At 40.5% G+C, this 21,023-nt stretch overlaps 1 protein-coding gene across 4 annotated transcripts in view; it reads right to left on the bottom strand.

Annotated features, from left to right (window-relative positions):
* The window catches only part of SYK (spleen associated tyrosine kinase), a 275,583-nt gene that overhangs the window by 65,635 nt on the left and 188,925 nt on the right, over positions 1 to 21,023 (bottom strand). For 2 of the 4 annotated variants that reach the window (XM_078675625.1, XM_078675626.1), the window contains exons 8-10: positions 19,840 to 19,911; positions 5,235 to 5,316; positions 4,892 to 5,075 (exon numbers count right to left, since the gene is read on the bottom strand). In XM_078675625.1, the coding sequence (XP_078531751.1) occupies positions 4,892 to 5,075; positions 5,235 to 5,316; positions 19,840 to 19,911 (338 nt within the window). The remainder of the gene's footprint in view (positions 1 to 4,891; positions 5,076 to 5,234; positions 5,317 to 19,839; positions 19,912 to 21,023) is intronic. The other 2 variants (XM_078675628.1, XM_078675629.1) reach the window with 1 other exon arrangement.

Raw genomic sequence — 21,023 nt, forward strand, 5'->3', positions numbered from 1 at the left:
GGATTGCTGTGGCGATGTCAGGGGCGGATGCGGGGTTGAGCCAGGTCTCAGTGAGGAAGACGATGTTGGGTGCAAGGGTGGAGATGAGGTCCTATAACTCGGTGGAATGCTTGCACATGGAGTGCGTGTTGAGGAGTAGGCAGTGGAGTCTGTGGGTTGCTTCTGGTGTGGTGTGGGAGAGGTCGGGCTGGTGCTTTGTGGCCTGACAGTAGTTGTGCAGCTGCAGGAGAAGGTGCACCTGGCATCGGAGAACAGTCCTACCATAGAATGCGGTGATGCATGGCAGCAGTGTTTGCTGGGTCATCCGGTGTTCAGGGTGTGAAGGACGACTGCATTGTACCTGCAAGTGGGCTGGGATCCAAGGTTTGTGGCGCTGTGTGCAGTCCAGGTAAAGACGAGCACAGACAGGCTTACTTTTAGCGCCTTTGGCATGCCAGTGGTGCTTTCCCACTGCACATGCCCTCTGCGCTGGAGCACTGCGGCCTTCATTAAGTAGGTCCTGGAAGGTAGGAGGGGTGCTTTGTGGTTGTGGGTGGAGCCAGCAGGTGGCTGGAAAAGACAGCGGGAGCAGCAGCAGGTGAGCGCAGGGGAGAAAGTGTTACATGAGCCGGACTCGAGCGCAATGTAACGATCATCACTGCCTGTTTATCACGGAGAATCCGTGTCTTCTGGAGATGAACTACATCTCCCATCATGCTTTGCATACCATGCACGACGCCCTAGGAACTTTCTACTTAGGACGACTAGACCTAGAAACATTGTCGGAAATTCATTGTTCCCATCTTGGTTCATAGGAATAGGAGCGCTGCTGCCTACGTTCCTTGTGTGTTTGTCCCGACCTCTTGGAGGTTTCTCCTTCATTGGCGAACGCTTCCCAGCTGCTCATGTGAAGAAGGAACCCACCTGTGATCGATCGGCATTTTCAGCTGTTAGTTCGTTGTTTGTCCTCCGTTGGTGAGCCTGCGTCCTGCGCTCGCGCGGAGGATGGTTTCTTTTGGGCATCAAGTAAACATCCTTGATGGGAGTGCTTTCCCACCGGAGTAAATCGAATGGCATTGTCGGCCGTTTTTGACCCTGTATGTCCTCCGTTGGAGAGCTTGCATATAGCAGCTCATGCGGATGACGATTTTCATATTTATTTCCATACCGCTCTGCATTTTCGGACGTGTAACGCCCTCTGCAGGTGAGTTGCTAAGATACGCTCGTGCAGAGGACGGTTGATTAACCAGTGGGTCTCGCCCGGTATTGTTGGCCGGGAAGGATTATTGAGGTACAGTCCTGCTCACTTATTTATTACTGGATTACTGGGGTGATGTAACCCTTCTTATTTTCCACAATCCCATATAACAGTAGTTCTGCTTATACTGCATCAAGTTGGCATTTAAGGGTGGACTATTCTACCGCCACACTACAGAAATGCATGAGGCGCAACCCGGCTGGTTTTGAAGCAGTAGGAATCCAAAGTATGGTATGTTTCTGCATTTATGTTATCTAGGAGCCTATGAGAATATCGCCTAAGAATAGGGTTCATTCTGTCGCAATATTCTTTCCTTTACTACAGTTGGATAAAGTCGGTGACATCGCCTCCCAGAACACTCCTTATCATAAGAAGAGAATTATCTTATTTCATTGCTGTTCTTATTTCCTTTACAGGTATAGCATAGAATATAGATTAACATATTACATGGTAGACTCTGAAGCAATAGCTAAATGACATCTAGTTTGTCGTTTCAGATCTCCCTCCCTGCTGTTCCTTCCCTTACCTTTCCTTACTTGATCCTTCCACTGACCTAGGCTACTACAGCATTCTAGGCTTGGTTAGATCAAGAGGTGGACCCCTCTGAGCATCACCCCGATCCCGAGGACAACAAGATAACAGAAAGTGAGAAAACTTGGTGAAATCGGGCACTAGAAAAAAGAGGGAAAATGAGAAAAGGCAAAACGGGGAACGCAAGAAGGAAAAAAGGCAACAAGGACAAAAGGCTGAAAGTCTCAAATGGAAAGCAAGGAGTCAATGACCAGAGCAAAAGGAGGCATTCAGACCAGGAGGCAGCGAGACAACAGCTTTTTGGGAGCCCAGCAGCAGGTTGAGCTGGACCAGAGGATCTCAGTCTTGATGGTTCTTGATTTTTCCCTTTGTGAAGGTTTTTCCATCCTTCTGTTCCTCCTTCTATTCCCTTTGTGTTTTTTTCCCTCTCTTGCTCTCGGTAAATATCTGATGAGGAAGAATAAGTGCTGGTCCCCAAAATATGAGCGCCGGTGGGGCCCACCAGTATCCACTGGCTCAAATTAAGCACTGACTACAGCAAACTTTATTTTGGTCTCTGACCTGACTATCCGCCATACACTGCTGTAAAGTAAGATCATTCCTCTGTATTTAACCAGCATGTTCAGTGCCCTAAACCCAAGAGTAGCATTTTTTTCTAATCACCTTTAGCCTTTACAAATCCAGAGTTCAATAGCTGGGTTAAGCTCCAAATGACAATTTTGATAACGACTTGCGCAAGAAATTTTACATGTAAATTTGCAGGCATGCAGAATCTAGGGGTGGGTGGAATTTGCGTAGTCGTGCTACCCAAAGCTCAGCGAAACGGTAAAAAATCTCAGCGAGCACACACAGAGTTCCGAGAACACACGGAATTGCTTGTTCCGCCCATTCGTGATGCTTTTTTCCTGTTGGCGAACACTGTTGCATGCTCAGGGAGAAATATCTTGTGAACACGCATTTTTAAAGCGCAAACAAGCAAGAAATTCTGCAAAGCTGCAGATCGTGGAATTTTTGGCAATTCCACGTTCTCCGCGGAACGCGAAATACCCAAATTACCCAAATTCCGCAAATTCAGTGAGCGGAACAGAATTTACCGCCAAGGCCTAATGCAGATATTAACTTAGCATCCAAGAATATAATGGACATTTTCTTTAAATATTTAAGATCCAAATGAAACATTTCCAGCGTTACATGTTGCACAGAGGTTTTAGCTGTATCCTCTAAACTCGAGACGGAACGCTCATTATTAATTTTGCATCAAAATTAAATGGTATGTTTTAGACTTTTTAAATATTTTTGACTTTTGTATCTGTATATTGAGAAACTTTTTTTTATATGTATGTGACTTGGTAAGTCTTATGAAATGGTCCTACAAGCCGTGTTAGGCTCATATCTTGTTTAAATATAATAAAGGTGTCCCAAACAACGCAAGAGGATAAAATGCTGGAAAGAATCTTAAAAAACGATTTAAATATAATCCAAGAGATCTTATCTAGGCAGTAAAGCCCTATACAAAGTATCTTACCAACAAATGTTATAACTCAACCTACCCTCATTACTTCAAGGAAACAACTAAAAATGCACCTATTCCATATCTCTTTATCGACTAATAATTCTCCCTGCTTCATGGCTTTTGCCATCATCCCCCTTACGATTTACCATTCTCTGTGTAGTTTATGTTTTAGAGTAAAAAACACTCTTACATGCCTGCTGCTCCTAAATGCGCTATATAAGAACACTCAGTAAATAAATGAATAAATCACTACAACAAAAGAAAGATCAAAACCTCAAGATTTATTCCACTCTAACCGTTCCAGACACTTGAGTACCAAGCAACGAAAAGCACCTTTGATACAGGAGACTGTAAATAGAATAACATTTTACAATTTTCTAGCAACCAAATGACCTTGGTTATGAGTGTATCCCAAATAAAGAGAGAAGCCTGCCGTTGGTCCGACTTTTTAGCCCCATCTTGAAATTTTGCTTTCATACTGGGGCCGTCCCAGCATCTTTGAGGGGCAGGATGAGAGTCACTTTGTACAAGAGATAGATAAATCTTTTCCCTAAGAATTATAGACCAATCGCATTGCTCAATGCAGTAGGTATTTTTTTTTTTTTACTAGAAGCATATTAGATCATCTTCAAGGATGGGTAACCGAAGGGGAAATCTTGGGTTGCAAAAAGCCAGTTTTAGGAAAAACTGCTCAACTGTAGACAACATTGCAGCAATGCAAGTAATATTGGAAAAATATGTAGTAAGCAGTGGTCAGGTGTGTATTCAGCATTTATCGATTTTGCCACTGCCTTTGATTGCGTTGATCAATTTCCAATATGGAAGAAACTTGCTGCATTGGGAATTCAGTCAGCCCTTTTATGTCTAATAATAGCCTCACATTCTTCCACCTAGTGTAGAGTACTCATGGAAGAGTGGAGTCACAAGGGGAAACTTCATAAAGTTTGACGAATAATGGTTTAAAGCAGAGTTGTTTCCGCACCCCGTTATTATTTTTATTATATATCAATGATTTGCCGATGGCATGAACAAAGTCCGTAGGAGATCCCCCCACAGTCTGCAATCAAACACGCTCTTGTTTACTCTATGCTGACGAGGTCACAATTTCAATTGGGACAAATTTAACTAATTAGTGATTTCCAGTTAAGAATCAAAATGATAGAAAAAACTCACAGGTTCACTGAGGTTTGGTTGAATTTTAACATTCATAAATATCGAATCAAGTCAGATTTTGTGAGAAAAAAAAATATTCCTTGGTCCATTTATCAAATAATGTCACCAAGGTTTATACAAGGGTCAGAAGGTAATTTCCCCTAAAATACTCCTTAAAAACTAGTATTTGTTATGTGTTATGTTATTGACATTTATAAAGCGCACCTACACCAAATGGTTTCTTGGCGCTGAAGCAATAACTCGCATGTAACCAATGGTTGCCTGCAAATGAATATCATCAGAATGGAAAACTGGGTCGAATAACTTTCAAGTAATATGGTTAAAAAAAGGATGGTTTATCAATCATGTAAATAGTTTATCTTATTTCCTCACCGTTTTATAAAAAGAAGTTAAAATGAAGCTAAGATAATGGCTACAGGTAGAAACGTTAAACTTACTTGATCATGTTATAGTATCCTTTCCTTACTGTACCAAAGTTACCAGAACCAAGTTCTGCATCGTTCAAGTTCAGGTCCAGCTGACTTGGATGGATGGAAACAGTTTTGGGCCTTATCTCCTGAGGGTCTGCATAGGGGCTTTCATAGACTTCAGTTTCCATTGGGAGGGCAGTCAGCTTAGGGACTGTGTTTAAAAAAAAAAAAAAAAAAAAAAGCAACGTGGTGCATTGAAATAACTTACATATGTGTACATTCTGTAATTAATATACAGAAGTAGCAAAACATTTTCTGTTCAAAATACCTCCCCGCCCCCTTTATCTCCTCTTTGGAAAATGACGCTTACCTTTTTCTGTGCCTCGGCGTCTGGTTGGCTCATACTGGTTCTTGTCTGTGGTGCTGCCATTGCGGCCTTTACTTTGAAAAGTCTATTTGCAAAACATAATTCACTAAATGAATGATTCATTCACTGCGTTTTTGTTCATGTTACTGTGTAATTCGCAACATTGATATTTCAGAGAATAAACACTACTGACTATCACAGCTCTATGTATATATCGGATTTTTGTTTTTAGTAATTAGGCGGATAGAACAAAGCTTTTGCAACCCAAGCAGAAAAACGTTTGCAGACAAAATCGATTGTTTCTGATCGATTTTGCATAAGCAGATCATGCAAGATGTATTACTGTAAGACCATTAAGCTTGCACCAGATAAAAGAAGACTGTTCATGTTACCTGGGTCATTGGTTTCCATTTTGTAGCAGATTAATTCATGCCAAAACATGTTCGTTTCAAAGGACAGAGCACACTCAAAATCCGATAATTATTTTTTGATGGAAATAAAAAGGCGGCACAGCAACAATAAAATTTACTTTAGGCACAGTAGAGTACTATGCAGTTACTGCAAAACACATTTATTTTTCAGGGAGCCTGTGTATATTTCTAAAATTCCCTTTAACACTCAATCTGAGCTCTACCCTCTAATTATGCTAGTGTTCAAAACCTCCATGTTATACCTGTCAGCCTTAGGGTGGTCTTACCCTAAACTTTGTCTTCCTCTTCTATTTTTGCTGATCTCATTGTTGCTGCCCATAGGACTGCACACGTTACCACCCCTTACCAGTGCTTAAGTGCCTATGCTCACTCCTTAAAACAGGGTAGCAGGGTAGCATTGCCTTACCCTCTATTGGCATATTTAATTTACTTGCACGTCCTAAGTAGAGTGTCATTACATGTGTAAATTAAATGCTACTAGTGGGTCTGCAGCACACTGATTCTGCCACTCACTTAAGTAGCCATTTTACCATTTCTCAGACTTGCCATTGCAGCCTGTGTGTGAAGTTTTAAACTGACATTTCGACCTGGCAAACTAGTCCTTTTGTGAAATCCTAACCTTCCTTTTTAAAACATATTAGTCACCCCTAGGGTAGACCTTGGACAGCGCCGAGAGCAGGGTGTAGTGTATTTAAAAAGTTGGACATGTACTTTTAAGTTTTACATGACCTGGTAGTGAAAAACTCCTAAAGTCGTTTTTCACTACAGGAAGGCCTACCCCTCCCGTAGGACGACATTGGAGTTACTGTAATTAAAATTAATAACCTGCAGTTTCTAAATGGAAGCAGGTACCCAGTTCATGTTTGGTGTCTTTGGAATGTTTCTGACAAAAAACAAAAACCGGAAAATCCATTCCATTGCAAAAATGCGTTGTAAGCCGAGTAAGTAGTTTACATGCTCACAAAGAGAATTCTTGGTATGCCATATACTCTTAAAAGTTCCATAATAACTTTGGCACTACTCGTGTTTCAGAATTGAGGAACCAGTAGAAGGTAATTTTGGAAATCTTTTGTGCGTAATACTAATCTCATTCAGTGCTGACCGGAGGTTACATTCAATTCTCCCTTGTTACAGACTGGCAGCCACTGCGCTTAGATGTGTTTCACAGTTTTGAACTGATGTCTGCAAATCACAGGTACATAACAATCCTTTTTAATTCAGTTACTGATAAATAGGGCTGAAGGGTCGTGTGGAAGCACAATACTAAAAAGATTTTCCGTTTTTTGTTTTTTGTCAGAAACAGTCCTTTCAGATTAATTCAGCCCTGAGGAGAGTTTGGCAAGTTACACAGCCATAACTCGAAACGCGTCGCCTATGTGGGATTGAATCCTTCGTGTTCATTTCCGAATGCTCAGAGTACTTTAATGAGTTGCCCTCTGAGCTTGGGATTCGTGAAAAAACTGTTTGATTCCATCGACAATAATTGACTATTTGACTGTGTTCTTGATATTAATTCCTCGAAATTGAGTTGATGTGTAGAAAAATTGTTTTTGACATACTGAATGTTACGCAATAGGATTTACGAATGTATTAGTGTTCCACTGTATATGTTAAATGTTTTGTAAATAAGTGTTCTTGAGTCATGTATAGCACAATTTAATTTTCTTATCATTTCTTTATCAATGTGAGATGTTTGTGTAGTTGATAGTGTGTCCACTGTTCGGACAAAAAAACAAGAATTTTTTGTAAAAATAAAAATAGTGAAGAGGCATAAGTCATTGCCAAGATAAGCATAGTAACTGGTGTTTATCTTCTGTTTTGTGATCATAAATTAGATCCAAACTGTGGGAGGTGTGGGTAAAACTTTTCTCCTGTATACTTAGGCCCTACCCCCCTCCTGTCCCCCTGGGCCAAACCCCCCCTTTTGTCTAAACTTTTAGAAAGATGGCATTTTCATGACTTAGCAAACACAAGGAGATGATGGACGGATCGCTGAAACTTTTCAGACACTCACCCCCAGTCACAGATCTGGGTTGAATCCATCATCATTCTTTAGCTCACTTTGCCACCTCAGTTCAAAAACAGCTATATGCAAATCAATCCTGAACCTGTGCCGCATGGGAACAGTCCAGCCCGAACGGCCAAATCAGGTACTCTGTCAACTAGAGACCCCCAGATCTAACATGCACAGTTTCATTTAAAATATAAAGAATGTTCAGTGCAAAAACTGCAGTTCGCAACCACACTTAAAACCTATAGGCCTGTAACCTAGTAATGAAGTACGAATTGTAACTTTGGAATATGAAGATGCCATGTTTGTAGCATGAAGGCCCCGTAATACTGAAATGCTTGTTTATGACTTTAAACGACAGTTGTGCAAGTTGTTTTTCTACTCTTTGCTGCAAAACTTGCAATCCTGGAAGCTACTGTTTATTAGTTGATGAATAGACTCTTTTGTATTCACTGATGCCTGCTAACATTTAAAAATAACAGGCCACGGTTCCTTTAACACATTTTCATCCTCACAGCCTCGATGATTGTGAATTTAGTTAATTTTGATCTATGAAATGATCTTTATGTGTCTGAAACCACATAAATTTACCATTAACCTCGTTATATTTCCTTTCGTCCTACAAAAGGTAACCACAAAAGCTTGACTTCCGTTTTCTGGACCTACACATAGTTTGAATATATTTTTATTAGAATAACCTTTACTGAAGCGTCTCTTTGTCCTGCAGAGAGCGGCATGTGGTTTTGAATGCTCACTGTAATCCCAACAACAGCCCAAACACAGCAACAGTATATCAAATGTAATGGTTAGGCTTCAGTGCTACAAGGTGAATGCATCCCTCTCCTTGTTCTACCCCGGCCATTGCAACCAAGCTCCCTCCCATTTCACTACTGATCATCATCATAATATTTCACAATTTGGTAGCATCCTCTATGAACTTGGTGTCCCTTTCGACCATTGTATGTCTCCTGCTTTTTGCAAACTCAGCACTTATGGCCAATTCCTTTACACTACACATGTCTCCATGTAACATCAGAACGCTGATGGTGGTCTGAAAGTCTCACATCTGTGAGAGTAGGCAGACTGATGACACTTTGCCACTAGAAATTGTTATCAGAGGTATTGACTGTGCACTTTATCTTCTTTGTATCCACTCCTGCATTCCGCCATTTTATAGGTCAATAGGACCTGGAATGCAGATCTAAAACACAGACCTTTCAAATACACTTGCAGATGACTGCATCGCTACCTATAAAATAAGTGTCCATTTTCCTCGTGGTGGGTGACCACCTTCCATGATCATTTTATTTACATACAGGTGATAACTTGTAGATTTTTTTTTACAATTTGATGAGCTGCATTAAGTGGGTTGGGAAGCATGTCCCCAATATGTAGTGCAAACTCAATAATAATACATTATATTAATTATCTAAATGCTTAAGTGGAAGTCGTCTTCAGTAATGTAACATACATGTTCTGTAATTAGACTTTCTTCTGAGGGGCCACTCACAAAAGCATTTATGATTACAGGAAGTACTACTATCAGAGTACTCTTGTATGTACTCCTAAATGCCTTTGTGAATCGATCTTGAAATGTCCAGCTCCCCATTAGTAAAAGTGCAAAGAGGGCACTGGCCTAAATATTTCCTCACATTTCCTATTTTATTCCCATGCTAGACATGCAACAGTATGTAAACAAGTATCACAGAAATATTACTTTACGTACTTTGTGAATATGCTCCTAAATATCCAAGGATTAGCCTTAATCTATTGTAGACCAGACCCCGGAATTAATTTTGGGACGTTATAACAGGGTACTGGTATATGCCTGTTGTTCACAATAAGAACTGTTAGTTGTTTCATCAGAAGTTTAAAAGAGGACTCTCTCATCTTCTTTAGGTAGTTTGCCATACTCTGTGATCTCATTGATATTGATTGATCATTGTGAATCAATATCAATACCAGTGAGTTCACAGAGTATACTTCGGCTGAAACCAAAACCTCACTCTGCATTACCATCTACTGAGCTGGCTGCTTGCCAAGCATTAAATACCATTTACCTGGAAGCACCCTGGGAACTGATCACTTCCACTAGCAGAAATGTGGTTTTGACTACAGCACATTCGATACATTTCCTAAATATTAACAAATCATCCAGCATGCTTGTGAGGGTGCAACTCACGCTATTTTCCATCACTTCAGGCAACAGTCCCTGGGTTGTTTGTTGCTACTTTTCTATCTCATGTGCTGCATCTATGCCTTGATGGGTTCCTCTGATCTCCTGGAATGTGGATGTGCTGAGTATTCTGAGTGCAATTGTTCTGTATGTGTGAGGCAGTGAGTCAGTGGATACCAAAGGAGTAGACAGGACAGCCATCTATGCATGCCCCTGGTAGGATGTCTTACCTGTAAGAGGTGTACCTATTCCTGTAACATAAGGATAAGAGTAATTGATGAAGACACCATGTTTTAAGACACCCAAATGTGGACTCTATTATTACATGGAATCCGGAACATCTTCTGGTGACAACACAAGCTGGAACAGCGAGGGCATTACCAGAGGCAGAGAGAGGCAGGAGAGAAAGTGCACAAGGAAATAGAGAGGTAAAACGAAGAGCGATCAGAAAGAGAGGGAGAAGAAAGAGAGCCAGAGAAGAGAGGAAAAAATAGGGAATAGATGGATGAAAAAGAGTGAGAGAGGGGGGAAAGGAAGAAATGTGCACCTCAATTTTCACATGCATATTGACATAGATTCATTGAAATTGAAATAAAATATATCATTTGATAAATTGTGCTTTTCTGCCTTAGGCTAACTGGGCCTCAGTTAGACCTCAAAGCCACTGATAAAAACGTTTTAATAAAATGCAAAATGTATTTGGTTAAAAGTCACATGTGTAATGTTAATGTGCAATTTACATTATAACCTCATAAAAGGAAATTAGCTTTTGGTCTTTTTCCTCTATATGGTTATGGAACACTTTGGTGTCTAGCAATATCCTTATAATGCACAGCAAGAGTTACTTTATCCCTTATATTACTTGTTATATGAGGGTTTCTAGAGTAGTTTTACATAATATACTCTCTAAAATGCTCACTGGTCAATATGTCTTTATCAGTGCCACCCATGGTGTCACTTCACACCTTGCAAAGGGCATGATTTTTTACACCGGTAAACCTATAAAAAATGTTGGTTTGGAGATGTGAGCAAAGACTTTTCTCAGATTCCTATTTAGCAAGTCCTTATGAGAGACTGTTCTTTGACTTTATACTTCTAATATTAGAGATTTTGCACTCCCTTTAAAACTGTGCAGTATCTTTGAAAATTTGCTCTATGACTTATTTTGTGCTAGACCGTATCTGGTGTTGGCTTTTTAACTATAATAGAGATTTAGCTCTATATGCTAATTCCTATTTATTTGCTTTGTTGGCTTTCTTTTGCACCGCCTTGTAATTATGTGAAGCGCTCCGATACCTTGCGGTCTGGCTAGCGCTATACAAAACTTCCTAAATAATTTTTTTTTTAAATTTGCATTTTGAGATTTATTGACATTTAGATCTGAACCGACTACCTATTTAATCTTCACTAACGATTTTGCATACACTCTCATTGTTTTGACTTTCAACCCTGTCTGGTGTAAACTTGATTTGACTTGGTTTATCGTCCTTTGGGACCTACCCAAGGTCTCTGATTATGACAATGAGAGTTTAAGAATAAATAATGTACGGTCAACCGTTTTTGGGAGAATATGTTAGTGCCAAAAATATCATGATAGGCTCTGACTTTACATCTATTTCCAGCACTGCTAGTCGGATTCATGCCCCTGCTGCAGATATCCTGCATCATCTACACAATGTATGCTCTTGCATACAATGCATTGCATGTGTCACATGATGCGGTCTAAATAACACTTAAAGGTGCAGACAGAGTTAAGAGCTCTGACTGCACCACTGAAAGAATGCGGATGTGATGACTGTAAAACAATTGTAAATAGTACTGCATTCTGACTTGCAGCAACAGAAAATCAATTTTCAATTTTGTTCTTCACTTGCACAGATATCTTGTGTAAGAAAAAGGGCTTTTTTGCATATGTCCCCCACTTTTTGCCCCCATATGGACTAGTTGATGCTGGTTTTCAACTCTATCAGTGCTCTGAAGCCTGATAACCAGGCTGCAGTGCCGCCAGTGCTCTTTCCTTAAAACAGTTGTGTGTAAATTGGCACTCCAGAATGGTAGAGAATTGACCCTGTTATAAGTGCCAAGTATATGGTACAGGGGTACGGCACAGGTGGTAAAGAGGTTCCCAAAGCTACAGCACTGGCTTCTGACACCTTGGGTGACTCAAGCAAACTACTGACAGCAGGCCTGCCATTGCTGGCTGTAGGAGCAGTGCAAACTGCTCGAATTCAACTGTGCGTGGCTCAGTGAAATATTCAGCTTTTGGTATATGTCACAGGGGTGTAACACAGGCCCCCGTAGCCCACGCGGTGCGGGGGGGGGCCTTAGCTCCAAGGGGCTCCCTCGGCACTGAACTCTGGCCGGGAGAGCTCCTGATTGAGCCCGGAGGGGGCACCCTTATGTACCGTGCAGGGAGGCCCCCTCACTTTTCGTTACGCCAGTGGTATGTCAGTCACCCCTAGAGAAGGCTTTCTATGCCCAGGAGGCAGAGTGTAGTATATTAAGAGTGTAGACATGTAAGACTTAAGTACAAGCTTATATGTCTCTATGGTGTCTTTACCATTAAAATATACTATAAGTGATAGGAGGTCAATTAGATAACATGGGACTTGCACCCAGGCAGACTAGGTTGCTTGTGCCATTATGATAACACCTAAATATGTCAAGTTTGGTGTCAAACAAAGTGCCTTCTCTTCCCTAACATGAATCCCATGTCGAGGGAAGGCTGGCATGCACCCAGGTGACACCTTAGAGGGTACCCACCTGGTTGCCCCAGCTTCACTGTGCTCTAGCTGACCAGCACATTTATTCCCCTGCCTGCCTGCTGCAGACAAGACAGGATTCTGACCTCCTGCCAGGTAGTGTGATCACTCCCAGGAGTCAGGAACAAAGACTGTACAGTAAGATGGTCACACCTCTCTCCTCCCAAGAAAGCTAATGAAGTCACACGAAGTGGTGAGCTTCAAAGGCTGCACCACTTGTGATACGCATCTGGGTTGTCCACCAAGGAGCACACAGCCCTCTACTTGCCCCAGGTGGGCTTGCACTCAGACACATGGGAAATTAGGTATGCAGGTGACTAATGAGGGAACAAATGATTTTAGGAAGAAGATGACCTTCTATAGATTTTCTGTCTACCTTGTGGGACACTGTTCAGTCCCAAGGATATAAACTTAGCACTTCTGGTGACTAGGTCTCTGTCTACTTCCTAGCATCAGAAGTGTTATCCTTTCGAGTGGAGAGATGGCTGAAAATATGAAATTAACAGTTGTTTTCCCTAAAACTCCATAGGGGAATTCACTGTTGCCTCATTTGCAGAGAACACCATAATTGCTTCTTAGGATGCATTCTCTGTCCACAAAGTTTATGAAGTGACAAAGTGTCTGCCATGGCCCCTGCTCTAGCCAGGTCACTGACAGACAGTGATTATTTCAGAGCTTGTTTCCATGCCAACAATAAGTCTGACTACTTCTGACTACAGTAGCATTGGCTATTCCCCTTTTCCCGAGCCATCTACCTGTTGGGGGTTACTTTCAACAATTTGATCGGTTGTGGGAAAAGATTATATACGACCCATGGGAGTGAGCCATTGTAAAGATGGGACAGAATTACATCTTTCACCTTCCACCACCCTATGTTGTTATCTTGTATGCCTTTATAAATATCTGCGTCAAGAAGAATGCTTATGAGGAAAGGGGTACAGGCTCATCTGGAGAAGTGTGTTCTATTTTCTGGTAACAAAAAGGAGTGTCACCAAGGGATATTTTCAATCGTGTTTCTAGTTCTAAAGCCTCCTGATCTGTTCTGACCCATAATCACACTCAAGAGAGGGAATAGGTTTGTGCAAATTATGGTTGCTCAGAATGGTGATTCTCCAAAGATTCACCCCTTTGGGTCCTACCGGAGCCTTCCTAATGGTAGTCACCTCAAATTTGTTTTCTTTCACATTATGATCCTAACCTCACAATGGAAATTCCTGAGGATTTCTCTGCCAGATGGACAGTTCCAGTATTGTACTTTCATCTTTGGTTTAAAAGAATCACCACAGGTGTTCATCAAGGTTTTTTTAACTTCATTGTAGGGAACCCTCCATGGCAAGGGAGGACTTCTTACCCCAAATCTGGATGACAGGCTCTGGTGGGTAGAATCTGTACAGCAAACCTTTTAGGGTAGGGAAGATATTCATTGTCTCCTGCTTTTGTGATGACCAGATAACCTGAAGACATACATCAAAAAGTTAAGAGTGCATGTAAGGCAATGCCATTATAGCAGATAGGACATCTGCCACTTAATAATGGATAGCCTGCTCTGCCAGATTTTTTAAATGTCTATAGTAACTGCTAGAAACATCGAGGAACTTGGAACCAAAAGGAATCCAACTCTTAGCTATCCCAAACATCTTCAGTATTTCAATACCCTTATTTGGAGCTCTTGTTTAACATCGGTATTCACAAACCTGTAGCCAATATTTAGGAACACACAATCCAAAGGTCCAGCAGAGCTATATGGACAAATGAAAGGCAGCAGGTCCTATCAGCCACCCCGCAAAGAGTAACTACGATTGACAGCAGGCTGGGAAGAGCAGTGGGGGTGATCATGCCGGAACCTGCTTTGACGGAGCACAGACTGTCCCTTGAGCGCATGGCAATACGTCACATGGAACTATTATCAGCAGTGATTTGGAAACTAGAGAAGGACGGCAGCTACATATTCATCAAAAACCTCACTCACAATAGGACTATTGATAACAACAATGTCTCCGAGGCTTCTCCAAGTCCATCCGCTGTCCTATCGCCCAACATGCCAGCAATCAAATGCAAAAAAGAAAAATCTACTGTCTCCGCAGTCGCAGTTAGATAAGGTAGATGCCCCCACAATAAGGGGAATTGCCCTCTATTAAGGTATGCTGCAGCAAAATATCTGACATTTTGAAGGAGCAACTCAGCCTTTCCTTGAATGCCTGGGTCACATGGAGACGCAGTTGGCCTGTCTTTAAGTGACTGACATAGGGGTGAGTTGTTCCAATCCAATCCCCAGCCTTTGTTCTCAGCTTGGGCTCCAGTCACTAAAAACCCTCAACGATGCCTGTTTATTGGACACTGGAGAAAATATACCCACTCAAGAGGACATTCTAAGTGAGACGGCCATGAGACCCGGGAGCCAATGTCCCACATCACACATGCATTTGTCTCATGCCACAATCTGAATATTGGCTGTGTTCCGAATTTGAGTGGTATTTGCTTGCATCGGAATTCAGCACCTTCTTGATTGGCAACTATTCATAAGAGACTATAATAATCTGTTCATCAAGGAGACATGGGGTTTTCAGCCAATGTTATGTGAAGGGTATGAGTGTTTTAGTGAGCAAGCTAATCCGTCGCGATGCAGACGTACCTCCGGGGGTCTATTTGGAATAATCTATCACTGGGTGTGGGAGTCCAAACCTTGGAAACACCCGCAAAGGACTTTCAAGCTGTACTTCTCAAGGGGAACGCTAGCTTTTGTTGGTATATGCTTAACCTTTATAATAATGATTTTGTAAATACTCCCAATCTGAAATTCCAGATTTTGATTGAGTTTATTGATTTACCCAGACCAAAATTTAAGATTAGGGGGCACAAGGAACACCCGGTTTTAGCATGTGATTTTAAGGCTAGGCAGGGGCAATAAGCCTATGCCGAGAAACCTGGAATTTCTTGTTGGTAGTGAAGATCGCAGAGGCAAGGAGTTAGAGACCTTTGTAGCCTCCTATAATTTGAGTAATGTCATCATTTTAGGAGGCTCCAGAGAACCTGTACAGCACACTCATAGGAGTGGACGCTGAGCCTCAGTAATAAATTATATTTTTTTATCACCAGTAGATTAATTAATTCATTATTGTATGGAGTCACATAGCCTCGAACTTTGGCAATCAAAATCCCCTAGAAGCAGCATTATCAGTACCACTGGGGAAGATACTCAAAGCAGGAGTAGGTATCAGGAAACCTTAGGCATCTCCTGATAGCCTCAGTTTGGCATGGAAGCTACATAACCCAAGCCCTAACAAGAGCGAATCTGGAGCTATTTATGCAATATTTGGAAGTTGAGAAAGGAAGGGATTCAGAAGTTCATTCTTTTGTTAGCCTGTGTGTTTGTGTTAAAAAGGCTCCTACAAGCCCAATAAGATGTAACCCTGCTATATAAAGGTTGTTTAATAATGAGTGCTCCAAAGCCAATCAACAACTATATAGGGCTCTTACCACTAACCCGAGAGAACTAGAAGAAGTAGCCATTACACATAGGCAGTATAAAGCTGTTGTTGCAAAGAGGCAGAATGCGTCTGAAAAGAATTATAAATCTTTGTGGTCTGTACTAACTGCTGTTCCAACTCTAAGTCAGACTATGACCCCAATTAGTTGCCACATTTCTAGTGCATGGTTGCCTACTTCTCTCAAATATAATGTGTCACAGCCACAACTGGATTACCCCATGACATGCAGCAGACATCAAGGTTTTCTGTTTTCTCTAGACGAGGTGGTTCACTCTATCCAGCAGAGTGTTAGTGTGAAGGCACCTTGATCAAATGGTGTCCCAATAGATTTGTTAAAGTGTAATATTGCTCTATGGGTGATGTTATAGAATAATGTTTTTAAAATTTTTGCTCATTCTCAGCTACTGAGTTCATGTTCCTCTTCGATCATTGTTCTGATATTCAACAGAGGTAATACGTTAGATCCCAGCTGCTATTGACCCATTTCACTCATTTATACTTCAGTGAAAATATTAGTATGAGTTACTTATAATGGGATGAAGGACTGGGCCTCAGAAGTGCCATTTTACACAGTTACCAATATGGCTTCGGCAACTGCGTGGGAACAATAGAATAATATCTGAATTTAATCTGCAAGTGCACCATTGCTAATCAACATCCTGCGTATCTTGCCTTTATGGATCTGTTTTCAGCATTCGACTTGTGTAAATTGCTCAAAGCTGTGGAGACTGTTTTGCACCATGAGGCTGGATGAAGTGCTTGTTTACTTTTCACTTTTCAGAAACCCTACATGATAATATGAAAGCTAGAATTAGATATGGGGCAAATGGTGAACTTTCCAGTGAGATTGCAATCGCTCGATGTTTAAGGCAAAGCTGCGTAGTGGCCCTCTTACTTTTCGTACTCTACAGTAACAAGCTGTGCCCCTAATTATCCTCTGTCACTCCTGGTGTCCCTAAGGTCAATGATGAATTTCTTCCTACTCTGCTTTATGCTCATGACTTACTATTGATGGCCTGCATCCCGAAAGCACTGCTTCTGCCAATGAATTATTCTAATCAATTTATGGCTGACCATGACTTGCTAACAAATGTCTCTAAATAATTTATTATGGCTTGCCGCCCTAAACTGATTTGAGTTTCTACTCCTACTTTTGGCAACAAATGACTGGATAAAACTAGAATGTTCTCATATCTTGGGGTCAATTTTGATTCCTCTGGTTCTTGGGTTCCCAACATTCGGCATCGTAGGCTGAAGCTATCTAGAGCAGGGGGGTCTCTCTTCAGCCTACCGTACCCTCCTCTCTCTCCACTCCTGCAGATTTACAACAGAGTGAGTGCCCGTGGCAATGTACGGAGCTGATGTCTGGGGCATTACTATTTGTGCAGCTATTCAGGTGGAGGAAAATCAATTTTTGAGAAAGGCTCTATCAGGCCCCTCCATCTACTTCCTACTTTATATTTCATGAGGAATTGGGCATGACCTACATAATGGACCATACCAAAGTTAGCCTCCTACTTTTATGATTAGCCATATGGCAAGCTAGAGGGACGACTCCGAGCCAAGCCATTATCAATGATTGTCTAGAGTGTGACAAGGGCCTTAGTATCAGATGGCTAGCATACATGAGAAAAACCTTTCATGTTGTAGGATGGTCTCACATCTTTGCTGAACCTTGTTCCAGTGGGAGAATAGGCAAAAAGACAGTGAAACGTTAGTGCTAAACCATGCTCGCTCTCAAAGACTTACAATAGAAAACAAAAAACCCACAATTGCAGCTTATCTATACTTGAATATAGATAGTGCCTCGCGGACTATTTGTATAACACAAGAGCGATTGGAAAGATCCTTATTATTCCGCTTTAGAGCTGATAGTTTTTTTTATCTACTTTATTTTCCTATGGGCTTTCAGAAGAATGTTAGCATGCCCCTCTGTCCCTGCGATGGTAGATCCCTCCAAACAATGCTACACTTTCTTTTTTTTGTAAATTTTATTTAAAATATACAAAACAATTTTTAATCTTTTTTTAAAGTCATGCAATTTTAGGCTGTGTAGGCCCGCCATGTGATTGCTTCAGTAGCTGAAGAATTCTGAATGTTGATTTTATGCAGGCACCTTTTTGAGACTTGTCATTTGTTCAATTAGCACTATGCACCTGGAGTGATTTTATTCATTATTTTTTTTAACTAATTAATGCACATGGTTTTTACTTGATATTATATGTGTTAATTTTATTCTGCATGATGTTTCAACCATGGATTTAATTGGACACATGTTCTTTTATGGTTGCTTTTGCATCAGAATAATGGAATTGCTGATTATGATGCTAAATAATTTGGGTTCTACTACAAGCTCAATGTGGAAGCCTCAGCAGCTTCATTCAATGTGCTGATCACTAGTCTGGTTTGTTCTATTGTGTGTGCTGTTGATTGAGTAGTTCCTTCACATATATTGCTTCTTGGAATTTCTTGATTGGTAATGATTATGATTTGGAAGAGGCACAAGGTGTTACTGGCTAGATTGATTACTGGTAATCTTCCTTTACAGTATGCCCGTCTCTACCCTGTTATATTTCAGAATTTCCTTGCTCTCTCCCATTTTGAAGGTGAAGGACCTAGTGGTGGACTGTTTTCATTTATCTGGGTAGTTTGTGCAGGCATTGGAGGCATGATAGGAGGAGCCCATATTTTAGATGGCATGGTCTAAAAATTGATTTTTTTGTTTTTAACAAAGTTCAAGACAGTGCCAATCAGGGGTGCGAGGGTCAGTCTCACTGATAAGCACTGTTCGACAAAAGCGCTGGACTCACTGTAATAAAGAGTTTTGGTAAGTAAGTGCATAATTTAAACACACAATTGCTCTCTAGCTGACACAGAGGTCATATTCTGGCTTGGATATGAGGTGATGGCCCACTTCATAAGTACACTATATTTTCCCTTGATTCCTTCATGTATCCAATTGTGCAAGGTTAATCATTAGGATAACAAATCACTCATTGGAAAGTGGAACGTCTTATATATTTCCAAAGACATTCAATCTCCAAGACATTTGACATATTTCAAAATTTAAAACCCACTCACAACAATTTTGTGTACATACATGGGGAATAACACACACTATTCTGGAACTGATGTAAACAATTGATACAGGAGAGCACTCAGTTTGTACGTGGTGACTAGTTTAGGTGCCTAGCACATTGTTACAGACAGATTTAAACACATACATGACAACAATTAAGTCTGGGCATTACCCTTGGTCACTACCCAAGCAAGGACTTATGAGCCAATTTGTGGCGCCAGTTTGAAGTATAATCCTTGTTTAATTTATCTCAATGTACAGTGGCCACTAGTAAAGCCAAGATATCAAATGAAGGTGGTTGAAAGTGATTGGAACTGAGAGATTAACATCGCAAGTTCATTCTAAAATATGCAAAGCCACCTGTGCAGTACTGGTGTCTCTTTAATAAAAAGAATGAACTTGCACACAACTCCCTTAGCGTGTCCCACTGAGGTTACACACAATCACCATCTCCAACAGGGGTAAGTTTTCTTTCAGGGAAAGTTGGGTCATATTTAGCCACAGAATTAATTGTTACAAGTTATAATGAAAAAGAGTTAAAAAAAGGAGAAAAACCCCAAAGTACACACTGTTAGTAGCCAACACCACACTGATTAGTGCATGTTAAAGAGAGAGCTAAATTTGGACAGTCCACTCGTTAAGGCATCTGCAAATAATGCACCTTTTTACAGCCACCTCTTGGAAATGAGTTGGATTTGAGTCTTGAGATAAGTCCTCCAGATTTTTGGCAACTCTAGAAACCATAATATCAAAAAGGATCAGTAACTGTGTCATGCAAAACTGTATAGGCACCTTAAAATCTTATAGTGAACTATGCCTTTTCCTGTGTGGATCAATTCAAAGTTTCAATATGTGATGAAGGAATACACTTATGGGGCAATTCACAAAGCTAGCTTTCACTTGTGCGTAATTTACATATGTAACTTAGTATTACACTTTTGAGTAACATTACTACTTTTAAGTATTCACAAGTTCTGAGTGTAAAGATACTCAAGAGGGAGTGGAGCCAAAAGTACGAGTGTAAAATACTACTGCTAACAAAGAAACACTGGTAAGTACAGCTCCACGTATGGCAAACCACTGATAGTGCAACACCTTCCAATAGAAAATAATAGAGACAGGGACTTAAAATAAAACTCCGTAGGAAATAGTGTAAAATTAAAATGAAATAATTCCAAACAATTAAAAGGATAAATATATTTTAATGTTTAAAAAAATATATGAAAATGAAAGATATTTGTTATTCAATTGTAAACTATTTTTAAAACCTTTTTTAATTAAAAATTATATTAATTTCTAATAAAATATAATTAAATTACTCTTAATTAATTTTATAAATATATTGCAGTGCATATTGATTCTCACTTAAAAAACAGGTTTCTAGTTTAGGTGATTCATTTGATTATTTAAACGCCAGAAAATGAGCTCCTGGATGGCAAAAAATTATTTTTTATGCAATAATAATTATTAAAAGTGTTGTATAGAATTTATTATAAGTTATTTAATGTAATACTATTTCCGATGGGGTTTTATTTTAAGTCCTATTCTTAATTATTTTCAACAGGATGGTGTTGTAGTACCAGTGTTGAGCCATGGACTTACTAGAGCTTTGAGCTGGAATAATTTACTACTGTTTTGGGTCTCTCTTTAGCTTTTGTAACTTTAGAAGTGCAGTTTGAGATTAGCAATGGGCTTGCTCTTTTGTGGGTAGGTGCATTTCCCTACCAAATCCCCTCTCTAAACCTCTCCTTACTCTTCTCAAAACTCCTCCCATTTAGGGTTTTAGTGAGAAGTATGCCCCTTGTTCCAGCCACTCCCCCTGGTCCTTCCCACATTAACTACTAA

The sequence above is a fragment of the Lissotriton helveticus genome, chromosome 2_1 (assembly GCF_964261635.1).
Source record: "Lissotriton helveticus chromosome 2_1, aLisHel1.1, whole genome shotgun sequence".
In the NCBI taxonomy this organism is placed as follows: domain Eukaryota; kingdom Metazoa; phylum Chordata; class Amphibia; order Caudata; family Salamandridae; genus Lissotriton; species Lissotriton helveticus.